Source organism: Macrobrachium nipponense, chromosome 41 (genome assembly GCF_015104395.2).
Source record: "Macrobrachium nipponense isolate FS-2020 chromosome 41, ASM1510439v2, whole genome shotgun sequence".
NCBI lineage: Eukaryota > Metazoa > Arthropoda > Malacostraca > Decapoda > Palaemonidae > Macrobrachium > Macrobrachium nipponense.
The window spans coordinates 40,447,338-40,469,009 of NC_061102.1; the positions used below are offsets into that span (position 1 = coordinate 40,447,338).

General features: G+C 40.9%; 1 protein-coding gene across 5 annotated transcripts in view; it reads left to right on the top strand.

Moving 5' to 3' along the window:
* Nucleotides 1-21,672, top strand: part of LOC135212719 (unconventional myosin-IXAa-like) — a 371,838-nt gene that overhangs the window by 10,024 nt on the left and 340,142 nt on the right. For all 5 annotated transcript variants that reach the window (XM_064246413.1, XM_064246417.1, XM_064246414.1 and 2 more), the window contains exon 2: nucleotides 1,792-2,463. In XM_064246413.1, coding sequence (XP_064102483.1) covers nucleotides 2,162-2,463 — 302 coding nt within the window. In that variant the 5' untranslated portion in view covers nucleotides 1,792-2,161. The remainder of the gene's footprint in view (nucleotides 1-1,791; nucleotides 2,464-21,672) is intronic.

The window sequence follows — 21,672 nt, forward strand, 5'->3', positions numbered from 1 at the left end:
GTTATAGTATAAGTGAAAGCTAATGTGAAAATGATGATGATTACCACGGTACACATATTTTGATAAATGCCAAAGCTGAAAAGTAAGATACTATACCTATGCTGCCAGGAAGAAAAAGAGTTTGTTCACAAACTTATGCCACATTTCTCTTTAGGCTAATAAACAAATCCAATGTCTGGTGATGAAATATTCTTTGTATTTAAATTATTATTATAATCTGTGAGTATTTTTTTATTATATATAGAGAAAACTGTACAAAATTGAAGGTGAAAAATAAGAAATTGGAGTTTGAAAATCTTGTGAATAAACTACTGTAGGGATATTTCTTCGTCATTAGCAGAGTACTACTTTATTATACTATGCAAGTCAACATTTTCCTACAGGTTTGACCAAGAGAGCAGTTGCCTAATGTATGAGGATTGAGATAATTTAATAGCTTCGTTATCTGTCCAACTTTGCTTTACTCTAACTTTTACTTCTAAGTGTAACTGCCATCCCAGTTTTACTTGTAATATACTTGAATTTAATCTGATTTAATTTTCTGGATCTCTCAGTTTTGCTGTCCAACCATTCTAATTCACTCCTTTATTGTCATAAGCTTTGAATGGCTGAAAGTGACCCAGTGCTTGGCTTACATGCTTCATTCATCTATCATGTTCAAAATATACTGAAAGTACCTGCATGATGAATCTAGTACTATCACCTTCATCACCCATAGCCACATTTAAATGCATCAGCCTAGATTGCAGTTTAATTGCTTGGACATGATACTTGTATGATTAGTAAAGAATTTGGTGTGATTAGCTACCACTTTTAAAATAAATCCCAATTCCAGTTTTGTAAACTTATGCTAAGGAGTTGCTGCTGCCAGAAGGTGGTTTAATGCAAATATAGGTACTATATTGTTTCTTTAGTAGGAATTTGAATTTATGGATAAAATCAGATTATAGACAGAAAGCAAGTAAAATTCTTTATTCATATTAATCCAAGCTAAAGATTTTAAGTGGTGTATAGGTCATTGTTTTGATGGGTTGTAAATCTTAACACGTACAGTTTTTTGGTAAAGGACTAGGTCTGGCAAAGTTACAGTAAGAGTCAGGCAGAAAGAAAACCTCTTATTAATTGACCCAAGTTTTAGGAACAAATAGTGAATGGTGTAAAAGCTGAGTTGAATCTATGAAACAATCTTGTAAAATGTTCCTTATATTGCTTGATTAGAATTAAATTTTAGCTACTTTTTATGTTTTTAAATTTCTTTTGAGGGGTAACCAACTAGAATCCTGTTCTTCATGTTCTGTTAATGGTAGCACCATTGTGTTCAATCAAAATTATTTATGGGAAGAATTGTGTAATGTACTGTACTACATAAAATTTTCTAAATTTCTGTTGCATAGTGTAACCTGTGTGTGTGTGTGTAGCTATACTCTGGTAGTTTTCATAAGTAACAAGTGATGGCTACATATATAGGCAATATTGAAAATTAAGCATTATACTATACATATTAAGCATGATATACTTATTAAGGAGCAAGTATAAATTGCTGTATTTCAAAATGATATGTGTGGAAATAGTAAATCACAGATACTGTATAAACTGTATTTGGGAAAGTGAAAACACACACAGTAAAGAAGATTAATGGATGGAACTTGTTAGTGGTTGTAAACAGTCATGGATGAAGAAATATAATATGTATTGTTCAAGCATTGATCCTTAATTTTTATGCAACCAATATGTAGTTTTGCAAGGCATTTGAAGTGGCAGATGTTTCATTATTGTTATTTTATATTCCAGAGAGTATGATGCCAAAATGATTGATTTAGTGAGGTGCTGTTCAGTGACACTCCCATGTAGTGATGAATTTTGCGGTTGCTTGGTCACTGCCAGTAATGTAAAGTCTCGGGCTTTTGACCTCGATTACTCTTCAGTACAAGGAAATGGAATGCTATTTGAACCTAGATAAAAGTAAATTACAACGGTATAGCTGTATATGTTTGTTATATTAAAAATGGAAGTTGCTACTGTCGGTAAAGTTGATTAGAATTCAGAGAAGACAAAAAAGAAAAAACTTATGGTATATTGTGGCTCACAGCTAAGGGAGATGAACTCCCTAGTAAGAAAACTAATATTAAAAAACGGCTTAATCTGGTCATTTTGAAACAAGATGGATTACAGCCGCTACATTGTGCAAGTGTTTGTTGGGGCATTGTCGCCTCATTATGAAGCACTGTCGATTGAAGTTAGCAAACAGACGACAGCGCAGGAAATAACAATGTGTATTGTGGATAGGCTGGGCCTTCCTAATCCACAGCAGTATGAATTGGGAGAAGTCATTGGCAATGCCAGTGGTCAGGAGTGCAAAGAGCGGCGACTTGGCCCACTGGAGAATCCGGTGGCGCTTCAGATGCTCTGGCCCCAGTCTTCAGCTAATGAAGTAACAGATGAAAATGAACAGCATGAATATCGGTAAGTTGATTTAAATGAATTTAACTTGATTGTTTTGTATCCTATGACTAACTATACTGTATTACAATCCTGAATACAATACTATTTATATCCATCCAGAATTCACCTTACCTTAGAACTTATTCACATGCTTTGTTTTACTTGTCTCATTTTTATTTATTTTTTCTGTTCCATTGCAGTGCTATAATTGTAATAAGCCTTGGTAATGCAGATGTAACATTCATAGAAAATAGGAAGCCTTTACTCTTATCTATTTCTGTCAGTTCTAAGTTATTTTACTTAGGGATGTACCGATACCAAAATTTTGGCCGATACCGATACCAACTTTTAAAGCCGGTACCGATATCTGTTACCTCCATATTACTGTTATTTAGGAGAATATATATTGTTACTGTAATCATTCTTGTTCTCTGGTTATTGTACGTATATTAAAGGTTCAAAAGTTGGGTCATATAGTAGGGTTATACAAACAATTTCAAAGGCATAAATTTCATTGAAAAAGAACATCAAGTTAGTATTTAATCCCTTTATCACCTGGATACAGTTTGGCTAATATTAAATCACTAATATATACTTTTATTCTGTGTTTTGATTTATATATTGACTAGAAACAGTTAAGAGACTCATTCATTTAGATTATGAAAGGTCCTGATAATGGAGGGGTTGAGCCTTTGCCTCATTACAATACACAAATTGGTTCTATTTAGTAATCCCAAGAAAAATGAGATATACCAGAACATAAATAAAAATAAGATAACGAAAGGACCAGTTTGTTTCTCAGTATAGGTCAACATTACATTCAAGTAAAATAAAAAGCACAAATCCCTTTACAGGTTCCAACTCAAACTGGACTTGGACCATCTGAACTAAGTTAAAATTATTATTTTATTAAAGATATTCAATATAAAAATTATCCCAGAAATGAAAAGTGGTACAGAAAATTAATATTGTGCCAGCCTAGAAGGATTTTAAATTCCTATACTAATGACAAAAGTATCGGCTGGTATTGCCCAGAAATTCACCAATACTGATACCTCAAAAACTAGCTGATAACCACCGATACCATAAAAACTAGCCAGTACCACCAATACTTGGGCACATCCCTAATTTTACTAAATAGTGCATGCAGCCTCTGGTTATCGGGGGTTTCCGTTCAGATGGCTTGATGATAAGCGAAAATCGCCAATAACTGAAAATTGGCGATTTATGGGGCTTACGGCACTGATAACCGGTTAATGGGGCTTCTGTTAGGTATGTATCGGCACAGACAACTGGAAATTGGTGCATTATGGCGCAGAAAATCACTGATTTACAGCGCTAAACAAGCCCCATACATCTGGATCACCAATAACTGGAGATTGCCTGTATTTGGAGTTTTATTCCTACTTATTCCTGCTTTAGAAACTATATCTTGGTTATTTTTGGTAAAGAAGGCTAACCACAGTGTATTGTACAGAGATTACTTCAATGCTCATTAGAGAGGGGAAGTCAGGCTCAACCCAATTATTGATTTTAACCCAAATTAGCTCTGGTAAATTATGAAGTATTAGCCCACAGATTATTTATGTCATGTGGCATCCACATTGCTTCTCAAAAACCTTTTTTTATGATTTTTCTTTGGACAGGTTATAATATATGTTTCTATATAAGTAACTTACCCAATAATTACATAGCTAAGAGTTTCCATTTGATGGCAGCTTAAATTTTGAAAACTAGCGGTAGTGATATATAGTATTTTGTTTACGTAGGTGAATAGCCTCTCCCAAGTTTGAACCTCTTCGGTCCACATCACTAAGAGGCCTTACCAGGAAAACTCTCATCCTGGTAGCTTTAGCCACATTCAAGAGGGTAAGTGGATTGCATGACATGGACAAACAAGTTGGCTTTGTACAAGGAGACATACTAGTGTGTTCCCTGACATTAGGGTTCTTGGCCAAGAATGAGGACCCTAACAAACCCTGGCCTCATTCCTATATATTAAGAAGCCTTATGGAGATTTTAGGCCCAAAAGAAGAGGAAAGGACTCTGTGCCCAGTTAGGGCTCTACAATATTATGTGAGTAGAACAGAGGAGATTTGAGGTTCCTCGAATAACTCGTGGTGCTCGGTGAAGAACCCGTCTTGAGCTGTGTTACGAAATGAGCTCGCATTTTTTCTAAAGGACCTAATTAGAAAAGCCCATGCTCAAGTTGGAAAGGAGGACTTAAAGTTAGTGAGAGCCAAACCTCATAAAATCAGTCCAGTAGCTACTTCATTATCCTTTAGACACAATGTGTCAGTTTCCTTTATTCTACAGGCTACATATTGGGAGTGTAGATGGGTCACCGCAACCCAATACATAAAGGATGCGGAAGTGATCTTCGAAAATGTAGTGCTTTAGGACCATTATCAGTGGCTGGCCAGGTGTTGGGAGACGAAGTGTATGAAGCATTTCTTCCTACCTGTCTTTTTGCTTTGACTTCAGGTGTTGAGTTCAAGGGTATGGAGGAACATTCTGTTTGTTCCATTTGATAACATCTTCGAGGGTTGCGTGAGAGAGAGAGAGAGAGAGAGAGAGAGAGAGAGAGAGAGAGAGAGAGAGAGAGAGAGAGAGTTTTCGTGGTTAGTATCGCTGTTAAGATCGTGTGGTATGTGTTTGTGGTTTTCCGAAAAAGTCGTAATTGGTGGATGGATGGTTAACAATTGAATTGCTTGCTGGTGAGTTCTGTGTTATCAACTGGTGCGGCTGCTGAGTCAGTCAGTAGGTAGTCAGTCTCGGATCAGTGTCTGGACTGGACAGTTTTGGGCAGCGGTCTGGAATTTCTTGATGGTCAGTTAGTGTGTGTTTTTTGGAGTTGTTGTTTTGCTATTGATATTGAGATTGTAGAGTAGTTGTGCTTGTATGTTTCTGTTATGTATGAACTGTTGTAGTTGTGTGTTCCAGAAGTTGTTAGAGGGTTGTGTTTGTATTAACTTGTGTTGATTTTTTTTAGGTTAGTGATTGTTTTGTGCAGTGGTCTTTTGTTGTATAGTTGTTGAATTGTTGTGTGGTTTTAGTCCTTGGTTGTTTGTTGGTGTATTGTGTTACGACGGCTGTATCCAGCGGACAGTGCAGCTCCTCGCCCTGAGTGTCAAGTATGTGGTGAGTACATGTGTTTTGCGAGTGTTTTTTTTAGCTTGTGACCCCACCACATTATTTATTGGTGCCCAACATGGGGCTGCTGGTGTGGCAGCTGCAGGATGGTTGGTGTGGTGGGTTGTATGATTGGTGAAGGAAAATGAGTATGGAAGGTTTAACTGAAGTGGAGAGGCTGAAGGAGGAGTTGCGTTTGTCAAGGGAAGCTAAGGAAAGATTGGAATTAGAGAATGAGAGGTTGAGGATAAAGTGTGAGGAGCTGAAGAGCCAGTTAGAGGAAATGAGAGGAATGCTAAGGAGTGCAAAAGTGGAAATGAAAGAACAGGTGAAAGGAGCAGAAAAGAGAACGTTTGAGAAAATGGAAGAAAAATTCAGAGATGATGAAGGAAGTCATGGGAGAGGGAGCAGTAGGAGTTATAGCATAGTCCAGCCAGCTTTGCAGCTAAGCCCCGCCCACTGCACGTTTGTGATTGGCTAGCTCTCGAAGGGGGCATGACGTCACACTAGTTAACAGTCCAAATGATTACCAGTACGGATGGGACTCCGTTCGGTGATGTTAAGTTTCGTGCATGAATCATGAAACCACAGATTTGAGTTTCCGGAGTTGTGAAGTATACAATTAATATCTCTGATAAAAGACATATAAAGTTATATATCATTATGAAGAAATTCAATCATTTTGTCTATGCAGTCTAAATACATACAGGTCATGGTTTTTTTTTTTTTTTTTTTTTTTTTTTTGCGCCTGCATAAGTGATCTGACATAGACCACAGTAATTGAAATGAAGCATAGACATGCAGCCAGTTGCAATGTTAGGGTATTAATTCATCATAACCCTGCATGTCAAATATTAATATCATTGAGAGATTATGCCTACATGTCAATTTCTTATATTTTGAGCCAATGACAGGCATAGGTCTACTTGTGAATTTCTTATATTTTGAGGCAATTGCAGGGCATAGGCCTACTTGTCAGTTTCTTATGTTTTGAGGCAATGACAGGGCATAGGCCTACATGTCAGATTCTTATATTTTGAAGTAATGTTAAGACATAGGCCTACACTTAAAATTCTTATTTATTGAGACAATGACAAGTCATGAGTCTACACTTCAATTTCTTATTGCAAATAGTTTTCTACCTGTATCTGTTGGAAATAGAGTAGCTGTTAATTATTGTAGTAGTTTCAACTCCACAATAGTATATAATGTAAATGCGTGAAGTCGAACGTACACATATAAGTAAAAGCACATACACGTAACATGCGTAGATGGCCAAATCATAGGACTTTCTCAGCCTTACAAACAACTATCAAATTGCTTTCAGTGAAGTATATTGAAAATATATTTACTAAAGGGATAACACATTATATTACTCTGACGAGTAAATATAAGACTGCTGTAGAATTTTTATGAGAATGAAGGCTATGGTAGGAAGGCATCATAAAATATTTAACAAATTAGAAAAATATATGGTAGCTGAAAAGTTATGCAAGAGAAGATCCAAACCAGTCTGCGAGTAGCACATGAATCACTTGGTTTTGGGGCCATTCTTATAGTCTCTCTCTCTCTCTCTCTCTCTCTCTCTCTCTCTCTCTCTCTCTCTCTCTCTCTCTCTCTCTCTCTCTCTCTCTCTCTCTCTCTCTATGTTGTTAGGAGAATATTCTAGCACAGACTATATTCATAAAGCTCTCAGTTACTGTTACTTAAAACAAATGACTAAATTTCAGTTAACAAGAATAGGCCAATAATTCTTTACACCAGTATTTTATGAATAGGTCTATGTTTATTCTGCAATGTTAGGATACCATAAGAAAATTTTTCGAAAATACTACAAGCATCATAACAGCAGGAACAAAAACAAGAATAACCACAATAAGATAGGCCTATAACCCAAACGTCATTAGCTGCGTAAACCGACGAAAAGACATAGGACCTTATAGGTCTACGTTATTTTTTATTGTCTTATTATTTCGAAAGAAGTTGATGTCCTCAAGAAAATTTACAGCAATTTATATCTAATATGAATTGTACGGCCTATCGTACTGTAACTTTTTTTTTTAAACAAAGTTATCTTCTGGTTTTATAAAGTGCAGTCATTGCTTGTCATCCCTCAGAATGTGAAAAAGATTCCAAGGAAATCAATTTTAAGCCTATCCAAATGTAGTAAAATTCCATGAAATCAGTATGAAATACCAGTCTGCACAGCTCTGAGGAAGTCTTTGTGTTTAAATTTAGAATGGCGAACTGTCTTGACAATATCAGATGTGGGAGAGTATGTTGAGTATGTGACCATTGTCTAGTGATTCAAGTGCACCGATTCGAACGCAGATATTCCCAGGGACGCCTCCGTGTTCAGGTGAACCTCATTTACGAAACAACATTGCAACAACGCATAACACTTCTGACTTCATTCATATTTTCCTGTTTTTTACTATTTTTAGGGAGATGTGTATTCTGATTTTATTTCAGGGGATAATATAGTTTCTTTTTGATAGTCAGCACAGTGTATTTTAGTTTGGTAAAACAACCATTGCAAAATAAATGAAGATGAAAAGAACCACAGATTAACCAACTTTTCAAAACTATTTCTAACCAATCAGCTTCAAGGAATGGTCGTGACATAATCAGTAGGCGGGGCTTAGCTGCAAAGCTGGCTGGTCTTTGCTATAGGCCTACTGGGTTTTGTGACAGGCTAGGAGTGGTAAAGAAAGTGGAAGAGCGAATGGATGAGAATATGGGTGATGAAAGTGATTTGGTTGTGATAAGTAAGGAAAAGAAGGGGAAGACACAGGATAAGGATAAACCTGAGGACAAGAATAAGAAGGGGGCTGAGGAAAAGAAGAAGACTAAGGGAAAGAAGGCTAGTAAGGATGACAGACAGGATGAGACTAGGACTGAATACATTGGAGAAAGGCCTGAGAGTGAGTGGAAACAGGTAGGTAGGAAGAAGAAGGGTAAGAAGAGCGTAATCAGGAGCATGAATGTTAGTATGGAAGTTGATTCGTTGTATTTGGATGAGGTTAAGAGGGGTCAGAATGGAAGAGTGAAATTTGAGAGAGAGTGAGCAGGAAGTGCAAAAGGCGGTGTATATGAGAGAGGTACCCCGATGTGAGAAGTATGCGGAATATGGTAGTAGGGATATAGGGGACTTTTTTAAGGAATATGAGAAGTATTGTGTGGCTAAGTATGGAGATAACAAGATAGTTTGGGCGAGAGTTAGGTAGCTTTTTGACAGGATGTATAGGGTAATGATGAATGTAGGGATTATGGAACAGGCAAAGAGGATAAAGAGTAGCGTTAGATATACGTAGGAGAAAGCATGATTTTGAAGAGGCAAGAATGAATGTTGGCGAGTCGTTGTCAATGTATGTGCGGAGGTTGGAAACATTAGCTAGGAAAAAGTTTGGGGACGAAGGGATAAATGAGTGTAAGGAGTTACTGCCAAAGTTGTTGGCGATTGTACCAGAGATGGCATACCAGAGTATGAATCTAAAACGTAAGGAGAAAATAAGATGGACAAATGAAAGGTTGACATGGAACGACATTTTAGAAATAGTTGAGGATTTTGAGCTAGATAGGTGTATGAAAGAGTGTTAGTGTTAGGACTGAAGCAGCTGAGGATATACCAGAGTTTAAGAGCTATAGGGAGGCAATTTTAAAAGGGCCGAGGCAAATGGCAGAGCAAGTGGTTGGTAGGAGCATTAGAGCAAGTAATGTAAGTATAGCTAACCCTAATAGAGATCGGAGTGCAAGTGTTGGAAGTAGGATCAGTTAGTCGTGAACAAGAACAGCAGTGTTACAGATGTGGAAAGCCAGGACACAAGAAGAATGAATGTCGGTGGGCAGTAAGAGCTTGCTTCGGGTGTGGCCAGACGGGGCATTTAGTGAGTGAGTGTAAGAAAGATAGGGATGTTAAATGTTACAGGTGTGGACAGGTAGGGCACATAGCGAGTGGATGTCGGGGTATCCGTATGAATGTGATTTGCAGTAATTGCAGGAAGAAAGGACATGATGCGAGGATGTGTAGAGAACCACGAGCGAAATGTGTTGAATGTGGAATTGAAGGTCATGTAGTGAGTGTGTGTGGGCAAAAGAGGATGAGTCGGGCAGGGAATTCTGGAAACTAGGTGTTAAGGGGATTCAGTTGGGTGGGCCCTCTAGTGTGCAACAGTATGTTTGGGAGAATGGATGAGTGAGTGGTTGAAAGTGAATAAATGTAAGCTGAGCATCAGTGAGCAAATGGGTCTGGGAGATCTGCAGTTAGTGTTGGTTGAGTATGGAAGAAAGCGGAAGAAGATAAAGAAAGGGAGAAGTGTGAACTGCATGATAAAGATGTTAATGCTAGAGTGCAAATGGTTGATAAAACGTGTAATACTGATAGTTGTGAAGGAATGAATAATTCGTATAGCGTGTGTGGGTTTGAATTAACAGGGGTGAGTGAAACTTCATTGGGAAGGAAACCAAGTAGTAAGGAGGTAGTTGATAGGATAGGTAAATCTTTGCAAGAGTTTGACAGAAGTATGGATAAACTGAGTGGTTTGGTAGCAGAAATATGGGAGATATTGGGACCAGAGCTAGGTGTCGGTGAAGTCGTGAATGAAAGTGGTTTAGAAGTAGTGAATGGCAATGTAACTGAGAGAGTGTATGAGGGTCCTCAAACAAGATCCAGGGGGACTGCACCCGAGCAACCTTGGGTGTCGCGGAAAGCAATTTAGTGTATGTGTTGCAAGTGTAAGGAGACGTCAAATGTAATGGGGGAGGTAGTATATGTTAGTGTTTTTGATTTTCCCAAAAAAAGAGAGATAGTGTGTTTATGGTTTTCCAAAAAAAGAGAGAGAGCGTAATAGGTGGATGGATGGTTAACGATTGAATTGCTTGTTGGTGAGTTATGGGTTATCTGCTGGTGCGACTGCCGAGTCAGTCAGGCAGGTAGTCAGTCTCAGATCAGTGTCTGGACTGGACAGTTTTGGGCAGCAGTCTGGAATTTCTTGATGGTCAGTTATTGTGTGTTTTTTTGAATTGTTTTGCTATTGATGTTGAGATTGTAGAGTTGTTGTGTCTGTGTTTGTAAGATTTGTTGTGCTTGTGAGTTTCTGTTGTGTATGAACTGTTGTAGTTGTGTGTTCCAGAAGTTGTTAGGGGTTTTGTTTGTGTATTAACTTGTCGCATTGATTTTTTTATGTTGTTAGTGATTGTTTGTGCTGTGGTTTTTTTTTGTATAGTTGTTGAATTGTTGTGTGGTTGTAGTCCTTGGTTGTTTGTTGGTGTATTGTGTTGCGACGGCTGTATCCAGTGGACAGTGCAGCTCCTTGCCCTGAGTATTTCAAGTATATGGTGAGTACTTGCATTTTGAGAATTTTTGTCTTTTTAGCCTGTGATCCCGCCACAAGGGGAACCTGGGGGCACTTGGTGTTTGGAGTGCCCCCCAGTCATATTTTATGGTTGGGTAGTGTTAATTATGTACTTCTTTTAAAGTGTGTTAATATAATTTTGTCTGGTCTTTGTTAGTCACCTATATGCCCAGGGCATGGGCAACTGACCTCCTTTGTATATTTTGTAGTCACCGGGTTCATCCCTTGCTACAAAGTTCCACTGTTGTAGAGGTGAGTCTGGCCAACTAGCCACACTTTATGTGGATAAGATGAGTACCGACCAGAGGCAGTATCTACCTGTAGCATGGATGCAATGCTTATACTTTTTTATTTTTTCCATTCTAATATGTATGGATTAGAAATATCCATATCCCACCTCCAGTTCATTTCAGGATTCAGCAATATAATTACTATATAAAAATGACATCTTTATAATAATGTTTTTTATAGATAATAATTATATACTGTACTACTTACCAAATAATTATAAATCAAAGCCCGCCCTCCCTCCCCGCATATGGGTATGGGCAGAAACAATTGACTTGCTGAAGGTGTTCCTTTCTTCCCCCATAAGTGGGTGAGGCGATTCCTACCCAACAACATAACTAGCACTACTGCAATTATCTAATTTTAAGCTGCCAGCGAGTGAACTGTAAGCTATATAATTACTTGGTAAGTATATAGTATATAAAATATTTTACTATAAAAATGTCATTTCCTGAAGTTGGATAAGTACTTGATGATTTATGAAAGTGGAGGAATGCAAAGCCAAATACATTACATCCTGGTTAGAGGAGCTGACAAAAGCAATTTGCGAACTGCAAAGTGATCTAGGGAGAAGCTTGTGTTAGGTAACATAGGTTGGTGGTGATGGATTTTAAAATGAGAGAGGAAACCTAAAAAAGAGAAAGAGATGTAGAATTAAGATTTGGAACCTTAAAGGAGAAAAGGAGAGCAATTTATGAGGACTGAGAGAGAGAGGGAGAGAGAGAGATAGAGAGAGAAAAGGCTGGAAAGGGGTAACGTAGAATTTGGACAGGTAACAGAGTGGAAAATATCTGGGCACAGTGGGCAGACATGAGAGAAATATCTGTGGGGGAAGCAGAGGAACTGGTGGGAAGAACCAGCGGATATGTAGTGTCGAGAGGGAAAAAAATTGGTGATGGAATTTAGAGGTGCAAGAATCAATTATGAGAAAATCAAAAACTTTTAAGAACTGTAAAGTAAGGCATGTACTGGTTGCAGAGGAATGGTACTGAGAAGAGGAAAGAGATGCGAGAAGGAGGGTAGGTATGGCTATTGGAAGGGCGGCGGAGTAGTTGAATGAAAGACTAGGAATGAGAAGAAGAAAAGGATATCTATTAAGATTTCAAACTTGAGGAAAAAGGTAGAAACAGGATTTGGGTAAATTGGATGTCATCAAGGATAGAGATGGAAATATATTGTATAGGGATGAAGACATTAAGAAGAGATGGAGAGAGTATCTTGAACAACTTTAAATACTAAAAATGAGAGAAAGGAGATGGGGAAGCACAGAGGTTGGAGGAACAGTGATGGAGATACAGGATACAGAAGTCGAGAAAGCATTAAGTAAAATGAATGGTAAAGCACCAGGTCCATTGGAGTTCCAAATTGAAATACAGGCAGTCCCCGGGGTTACGACAGGTTCGGCTTACAACAATCCTAGGTTAAGGCTCTTTTCAATTATATTCATCAGAAATTATTTCCAGGGTTACGACGCCTACAATGCTGATCTGGCAGAAGAAATATGACCAAAAATGCAAAATAATCAATAGTTGAAGGTTTTTTTTGATGAAAAATGCAATAAGAATGCAGTTTACATAGTTTAGAATGCTTCCAAAGCATTAAAACTAAGGTTTTCTTAGGATTTTTTATGATGTTCTGGCTTACAACGATTTTCGGGTTACAACGCGTCTCAAGAACGGAACCCCCGTCGTAACCCGGGGACTGCCTGTAATCAAATTACTACTAGGTACAGGGGATGAGAATTGGATGCTGGATTTATTAAAAGCTATATGGGAAGAGAAAGAAATGCCAAGTGACTGGGAGGAGAGTCCAATGGTATATAGTATATGTACATATATACAAGCAGAAGGGAGGTGTCATTGATTGTGGTAACTTCAGGGAAATCAAACCAATAGAGCATGGATTGAAAGTTTTAGAGAGGATACTGGATGAGAGATTAAAAGAGATTGTAAAAATCTGGAAACAATAGTAGTATGTGTTCAAGAGAGGAAGAGGGATGGTGGATGCCATCTTCATAGTAAGACAGCTAGAGGAAAAGAGTCTAGAGGGAAACCAGGAGCTCTATTGGGCATTTATAGACCTAGAGAAAGCATACAATAGAATTTCAAGAGAAGTGATGTTTTAGTGTTTGAGGAAAAGGAAAGTCCCAGAAAAGTTGGTTAGGCTGGTCGAGATGATATATCAAAGAAAGAGCACAAAAGTAATAACAGCAATTGGGGAAACAGAAAATTTTGAAGTCAACATTAAGCATATTTTTGTTTGTGCTGGTTGTGGATGTGTTGAGTGAAGAGATCAAGAATGAAGAGTTGTGGGCGTTGTACGCTAATGATCTGGTGATTACTGCTGAAAATGAGGACCTACAGAGAAGGGTTGGAGAGTGGCAGGAGTCTTTAGATGGGGTGGCTTAAAGGTGAATATTAATAAAGCAGAGGTTTTGGTGAGCAGTAGGGAAGATAAAGACAATAGTGATACAAGAAAGAAGAGGCTCGATTATGGAACAAGCAGAAAAGTTTTAAATACCTAGGATCTACTTTAACCCAAGAGGGAGGATGTGAGGCTGAAGTTGACAGTAGGATAAAAGCTGTGTAGGGGAAGTGGAGAGAGGTAGCTGGAGTAGTATGTGATAAGAAAATGCCAGTCAAGCTAAAAGTCAAGATCTATAGCACAGTGATAAGACCAGTGTTAATGTATGGAGCAGAAACAGGGGCTCTAAGAAGAAAAGAGGAAGTAAAGCTTGAGAGAACAGAGATGAGAATGCTTAGGTGGATCATGGGAATATTGCTGCTTGAGAGATTGGAAAATGATGAAATAAGAAGGGCAGGCCTAGTAAAGATTAGAGGTGATAAGAGAGTCATGATTGAGATTGTAGGAGCTTGTGTTGAGGCTGGATGATGAGGAAGAAGTGAAGAGGGCTTGGGTGGAACCTGTTAGAGGAAGAAGATCAAGAGGGAGACAGAATTAGATGGCAAGAAAAAGTGAAGGGAGGTATGGATAGAAGAGGTTTGGTGGAGGATGATGACTGATAGAAGGCAGTGGAGAAGGCGCATCAGGCAACCGACTCCCTTAATGTAGGGATAACGGTGGGAAAGAAAATAAAGTGAAAGAAGATATGGAGAGAAGAGGTTTGCTAGAGGATGATGCCTTTGATAGAAGGCAGTGGAGAAGGTGCATCAGGCAACCGACCCCTTAATGCAAGGATAATGGTGGGAAAAAGAAGAAAAATCACACAAAGCTGATGACAAGGTTTGTGCAGGGCAAGATGAATGTGTTAGCAGACCAATTCACTCAATACAACCAAGGCATTCCTATGGAATGGGCTGTGGATCCAGTAGTCTGCCTAGAGCTTTGGAGGTTGTGGGGAAGATCTGTGATAGACTTGTTTGCGACTGCCAAAAATCATCTGCTTCCACTTTATTGTTCTACAGTTCTGGATCTAGCGGCATTTGTAATGGATGCCATGCTTCTGGATTGGTCAGACAGGGAACTCTATGACTTTCATCTCCTAGGGATGATAAGGGAAGTCTTACAGAAGTTCCAGTCGCACAAGAATGTTTCAATGATTAGGTCGCCCCATTCTGGACCCTCAGGGAATGGTTTCTGGACCTTATAAATCTATTAGCAGATTTTCTTTCCCTGGTTATTCCCCCGAAGACAAAAAATGCTCAGACAACCACGCATGTTGAGGTTCCAACAAGGATTATCTGCACTGTCTCTGACATAGTTCAAACTGTCATCCAACTCCTTAGAGCAAAAGGCTTTTCGAGAGCAGCTGCAGAGGCAACCTCAAATTATAGACGTCAGTCATCCTCTAACATCTGCCAGAACAAGTGGTCCATTTTCTGCTATTGGTGCAGAAGGAATCAAGTCTTTTTCCTGAACATCTGTGACAGAGATCGCTGATTTTCTTATGTAAGTAAGGATGTCGAGAGGTTTGTCTTCGTCCACGATTGAACGATATAGGGCTATGCTAGGCTCTGTATTCAGACACAGAGGCTTAGATTTGTCATTAAATCAAAACTGATCAGACCTGACTAAGCCTTTTGATCTTGCAAGGGTAAGGACACTTAGCAGGTCTTGTGGAATTTAAATGTGGTCCAGAAATGGCTGTCTAGCCCTTCTTGTGAACCCCTAGGTTCTGCTTCCCTCAGGAATTTGACCAGGAAGACCCTCTTCCTTGTAGCCTTAGCCTCGGCCAGAAGGGCAAGCAAAATTCAAGCCCTCGATAAAAGGGTTGGGTTCTTGAATGGGGATGCCTTAGTCTCTTATATTTTAGGTTTTCTCGCAAAGAATGAGAATCCTACAAAACCTTGGAAGATGAAGAAAGCTCTTTGTCCAGAGAGAGCTCTGAAATTCTACATTCACAGGACTGAAGGCATTAGAAGGGCTTCCAATAGCTTGAGGTATTCTGTTAAGGACCCCTCTCATCTTCTCTCTAAGAATGTTCTGTCATGCTGTCTTGGAGATGTCATTCGAGAGGCACATTCCCAGGTAGAAGTGGAGGTGCTACTTGTCCTGAATGTATAGGCTAATGAGATCAGAGCAGTGGCTACATCTCTGGCCTTTAGGTATGACCTTTTGTTGGCTTCCATACTGGAAATGTAAGTCAGTTTTGCAACTCATATTTATATGAAGTTGAAACTATTTGTAATGGTTGCAGGTACCTTGGGTCTGTTCACGGTGGCTGGCATGGTTCTGGGAGAGGAAGCATCGGAAATATTCCTTCCTACCTTACACATTGCCGGGGGTACTTGGTACTCGATACCCTCCTGAATCGTTGGTAGGGTGGTGGTGTTTTTTAATTTATTTGGTGTAGGTTGTTGGTTTTCTGGATTTTGTTTTATGGTACTGCACCCAGGGCAGTGGTAATGTCTGTGCTTCACTAGCAATCGGAAGAGTCCTCGCTGTAGGCTCCCACTTATTGTGTAGCAGGTGATCCTTGGTCATGAACAGCGCCAAAGGCAGTAACTTCCTGCAATAGCAAGCAATTCTGTATTCTCATCTCGTTATCATTAATGCTTTGGAATAGTATTGTCCATGAATCCCACCTAACTACTATGTGGGAATCAGCTATGTAATTACTTGATAAGTTACTTACAAAAGAATAATATTTTTATAATAAAATTAGATTTTAATTCAACAACTTCCCCAGTAATTATATAGCTAAGAGTTTCACTCGCTGGCAGTTACAATCCCAAATTTCGTGGGTCGCACTAATTTTCTATGTTTTGGTGCCCTGGCCACTTTCGGGACAAGAGAGAGGAACAACTGAGCAAAGAGCTCAGTTTTTTCTCCGATGGCTATGGTTGTCGGTTGCAGTTATTCCTGAAATTTTTTGACTTTAATTTTGTATCATTGCAATTGGTGAATTGTTAGGTTCTTTGGTGATTTTTTGCATAAAGAACTAGTTTTGCATTTTTGTTTTCTCATTGGTGACCATCAGGTCTTAGTGTTGTCAACAGTGCCAGACACAGGTTCTGCTAGCTTTAGGTATTGCGCTAAAGGTTGCAAGACTAGGCTAACCAAGAATCTTAAAATACTCATATTTTATGTACTGATTGTAGATAGCAGATATGTTAATACTGATTGTAGACAGCAGATATGTTCATTTGATACTAGATGTAATGAATGTTTTGATTGGGACAAAAGGAAGTGGAAGAATTTGAAGTCATTTAAAGAAATTAGAGAGGGACAGGAAGAGAAAAGCTTTGCTTTGGGCTAATTAAAAACCAGCTTGCCAGGTTTCTTCTGAATTGAATTCAGATCTGAGGATTTCTGTTAAATCTTTTCTTGCTATGCCACCTTCTCCAGTTGCAGGCTCCTGCACTTCTGATTCCAACCCCATCGCCAGTCCAGAAGAAAAGGTAGATAAGTGTTTTGCTCTGTTAGTACAGACTATGGAGTAGCTTGGTCCATCTGTGAAGGTCCTAATGGACAAGGCAAAATGTTATAGTTGTGTCAGTGGAGGAAGTGGCTTTTCATCTATCGACTCTCCTAGGCAAAGGTCACTGTCATACTCCCAGTGCAGGGGAGGAGTCAAACTGCTAGCCCAAGGGAGGTCGTTGGGGTCTGCTGCCCACAAGCAGTTACCCCCCAATCTCCTCCCTTCTCATGGATGGTTGGGCATAGATAAATTGAGCTACCATTTGCTGTGTTGTTTCCCTTCTACCCCGGTAGTAGGCAGAGCTACCTTCCTGTACCAAAACAAAAAAGAATTGCTACTGCAATTTTCAAATTTTAGCAGCTGGTACTGAGAAATTCTTAACTAAGTTATTAGTACTTGGTAAGTATACATAAAATCTCATTTTATTATGAAAATATTGCTTTTTTAGTAGAGATTGATCATTTGTTGTATATTAAGCTTCCACAATTAGTTGGTTGCATTAGCCAGGAATATTAACAACTTTTCCTTGGTACCAGAGGACTGTGTTGCAGGCTGGGTCAGTGTACTTTCTTCTACTGATAAAGCTGTTAGGAATGACCTGCAGAAGTTAAATTCCCTTTATGCCATGAGGATTCTTAAAAAGAGAGAGATTTTGGTTTCATTTACCTCCAAGGGCGTGACCACATCACCAGAGATCAGCTCTCCTTTTCTCGCTGCTTGACAGACACCATGTTCCACAGGCCTCAGTTACTGATATTGCGTTATATTTACATCTTTTGTTCATGAAACTTACCTGTCAGATATATATATAGCTGTATTTTTCCGAATCCGACAGAAATTTAAACACTTACGACACACGCAGTGGGAGTCAGGTGGTTAGTACCCATTCCCGCCGCTGGGAGGCGGGTATCAGGAATCATTCCCATTTTCTATTCATAATTTTTCTGTCGCCGGTGCTGAAAACACCTGTTTGCAGCACCTCCGTCCAGATTTTGGAAACTTACTAGCTACTTGAGTATCCCTTTTGGTTTTTCTTTGGTATCTGAATTGGATCGGTGGCTTGGCACACGTTGACTTTGGATTGATTTGAATTTGGTATTGATTTTTCTTTGATCAAGATGTCAGGGTCTAGTTCTGCTAGCGCTAGATTTTGTTCTATGTCCGAATGTAGAGGTAGGCTACTGAAAGCTTCAGTAGACCCACATTCTGTTTGTAAAGTTTGCAGGGGGAATGAATGTACGTTTGAAAGTCGTTGTAAGGAGTGTGAAAGATTAACAGAGTCGGAATGGAAGGCGTATGAAACCTATCTTAAGAAACTTGAGCGAGATAGGTTAAGGAGGTCTTCCTCCAGGAGTGTTTCAGGTAGGCAAGATTTTAATGATTCTCCTGCTAACCCTCCTTCTGTAGATTATGCTCCTACCCCTGTAGTGTTGCCTCCGGCCCCTGAAACAGTGTCGGTAGAAGGTAATACTTTATCGCTAATTCTTGAATCGATTCGTAACTTAGAATCAAAAGTGTTAGCTCTGGAGAGCAAAAGTGAAGAGAAGTGCAGTGAAAGTGCCCCTTGTGTAGTGGAGGGTGCGTCAGATCGGCCTCATTCCGCCTCTAGACCTAGACCTCTGCTTGACTCCCAGATTACGGGGAGAGAGCATGTCGAAAGTCGAAGGAGGGTTACGAGGAACCCCCACCGATCTGGCGTGCCTTCGGCAGCTTCTGCGAACCTACCCAGACTGCCAAGGAGCGTGCGTGTGCACGTCTTCTCAAGGAGTGCTTTTCTTCTTCTGAAGCTTCCTCCCGCGCAAGGGGTGGAGCTCTCATACCGCATCACGTCCGCTGAAAGGACGGCTCGCGTTCGGGACGCTTCACGTCCAAGTTGTTCTCCGGAACTTTGCTCGTCGCCTGATAGTGCGTTTGCTGCTTTTCCTCCGCAGAAGAAGCGTAAGGATTATTCGGAGGCGGAGTCTTTCCTAGATGTTTCTTCGAGCGCCGCAGTCGCTCTAAGGTGCGTGAAGTGGCGGTTCCTGGGAGTAGGAAGAAGGCGTCCCCTCGCCACTCGCCTGCTCACAGGATCAGCCCTCCCCAGAAAAGGAGGCTTCACCTACAAGCAAGATTCTCCAGTCTCTTCAGCAGCAACTTCGAGATGTTTTTTCTTCGAGAGAGACTGTTCCACGTCGCCGTAAGAAGGATGACAATCTTCCTGTGAAGAGGTCGAGGCGTTCTCCCTCTCCCTCTCCTCGCTCGTCTCTCTCTCCATTTGAGTCTCCCTCTATTCGTTCTGCTCCCCACCCCAAGCTTTCTAGAGGAGGCGAGAAATTTGTTTCTCGCTCTCGTGAAGCGGTTGTTTCCGCTGCTACGAAACTTTTTGATAAGAAGCGCGTTTCTTTAGATGCCGAGCGCGCTTCTGTGAAAGTCAAGCGCGCTTTAGTGGACGCCGAGCGTGATTCGGTGCAAGGTAAGCGAGCGCCAGTGGACGCTCAGCGCGTTTTAGTGGACGCTCGGCGCGCACCAGTGGACGCTCAGCGCGCGCCAGTGGACGCCAGGTGTACACCTGTTGCGGTCGAGCGCGCTTCAGTCGGCGCCAGTAGATTGGCTTCGGACGCCAAGCGCGCCTACTGACGTCAGTTTTCCACCTCCGCAAGCGCAAGCGGAAGCGGGAACTCTTCCTGTTCGCCGCTCTTTCTCTTTTGAGAAAGCTCGTGACTCTTCTTTACTTCCTCCGACTTCTCCAGTGTCTGAAGAGGAAATTAGCGACGCTTTCGTCGAAGTGGACGAAGAACAGCAGTTGACTCCAGTTTCGACGGACTACAAGGTTTTGACTCGTTTGCTACAGTCAGTCTTTGCAGACACTTTCCAACCTGAAGCTCCACGTACTCCTCCCTCTCAGTTTTCGTCATCCAAAGCTACTAAGATCTCGGGCTTTGTGAAAATGAAGAAGTCGCTTTCTACGAAGCAAGCTTTTGTTTTCGAAAGGTCCATGATTGGATGGAAGAGAGGAAAGCTTCAGGCAAGACTTCTTTCGCTTTACCACCTTCAAGACTTTGTGGCAAAGCTGGTATGTGGTATGAGACGGGAGAAAACGTCGGAGTTAAGCTTCCAGCCTCAGCTCAAGGAGACTTTGGTAGTATTGTGGATGCCGCCAGAAGATCTTTTCTGTCTTCCTCTAAGGTCTCTTGGACGCATAGTGAGTTAGACTTTCACCTTAAAGGCCTCTTCAGGACACTAGAGGTCTTTAATTTTCTTGACTGGTGCCTAGGAGTATTGATGCCAGGTCCAGGAGTTCTGATTCCATCAGTCTGGGGGAGCTGTCCAGTGTATTGTCTTGCATGGACAAGGCCGTCAGGGATGGTTCTGAGGAATTGGCTGCTCATTTCAGCACGGGACTGCTTAAGAAGAGAGCACTTTTTTGCAATTTTACTGCAAAGTCGGTCTCACCAGCGCAAAAAGCGGATCTTCTTTTCGCTCCTTTCTCAGAACATCTCTTCCCCCAGTCTATGGTAAAGGACATAGCTGCCAGTCTCCAGGAGAAAGCAACCCAAGACCTTCTGGCACAGTCTTCTAGGAAGCCTACTACTGCTTCGTCTTCTGGGTCCTCTGCTTTGAAGAAATCGAAGCCCTTTCGATCTGCTTCTTCCTCGAAGCCAGCCCCTCGAGGAAGAGGCTCTTTCAGAGGCAAGACTCCCGCTCCTTCCAAGAGCAAGAAGTGAGAGGGAAGTCCTTCAGCCACCGGTAGGAGCCAGACTTCTACATTTCGCGAAAGCTTGGGAAGAGAGAGGTGCCGACGCTTGGTCTCTGGACATCGTCAGGAAGGGGTACAGAATTCCTTTCCTGATGTTACCCCCGCTGTCTTCGACACAAAGGATTTGTCTCCTTCGTATCAGGGAGAAAAGCAGAAAGTGCTTCTCGATCTACTAGATCAAATGATCGAGAAGCAGGCGGTGGAACAGGTCTTCGACCGGAGTTCTCCAGGGTTTTACAACCAGGCTCGTTCCTAGTGCCGAAGCAGTCAGGGGGGTGGCGCCCCGTTCTGGATGTCAGCAGTCTAAATCGCTTCGTTACCAAGCAGAAGTTCAAGATGGAGACACCTCAATCCGTGCTTGCAGCCTTAAGACCGGGGGATTGGATGGTCTCTTTAGACCTTCAGGACGCATACTTTCACGTCCCCCCCATCCATCCCCGATCAAGGAAATACCTGCGGTTTGTCCTGAAAGGGAAGGTTTTCCAATTCAGGGCACTCTGCTTCGGTCTCAGCACGGCGCCGATGGTGTTCACGTTTCTTATGAAGAACGTTGCGAGGTGGCTCCATCTTGCGGAAATAAGGATCTCTCTCTACCTAGACGACTGGCTTATTCGAGCCTCATCGCAAGACCGGTGTCTGAAGGACCTTCACACGACTCTGTCGTTAGCGAGGTCCCTGGGACTTCTGGTGAATCTCGAAAAGTCGCATCTGACTCCTTCTCAATCCTTAGTCTATCTGGGGATTCAGATGGACTCAGTGGCTTTTCGGGCTTTTCCGTCCCAGGGGCGACAACTTCAATGCCTAGACAAAGTGTCAGCCTTTCTAGGGAAGGAAACATG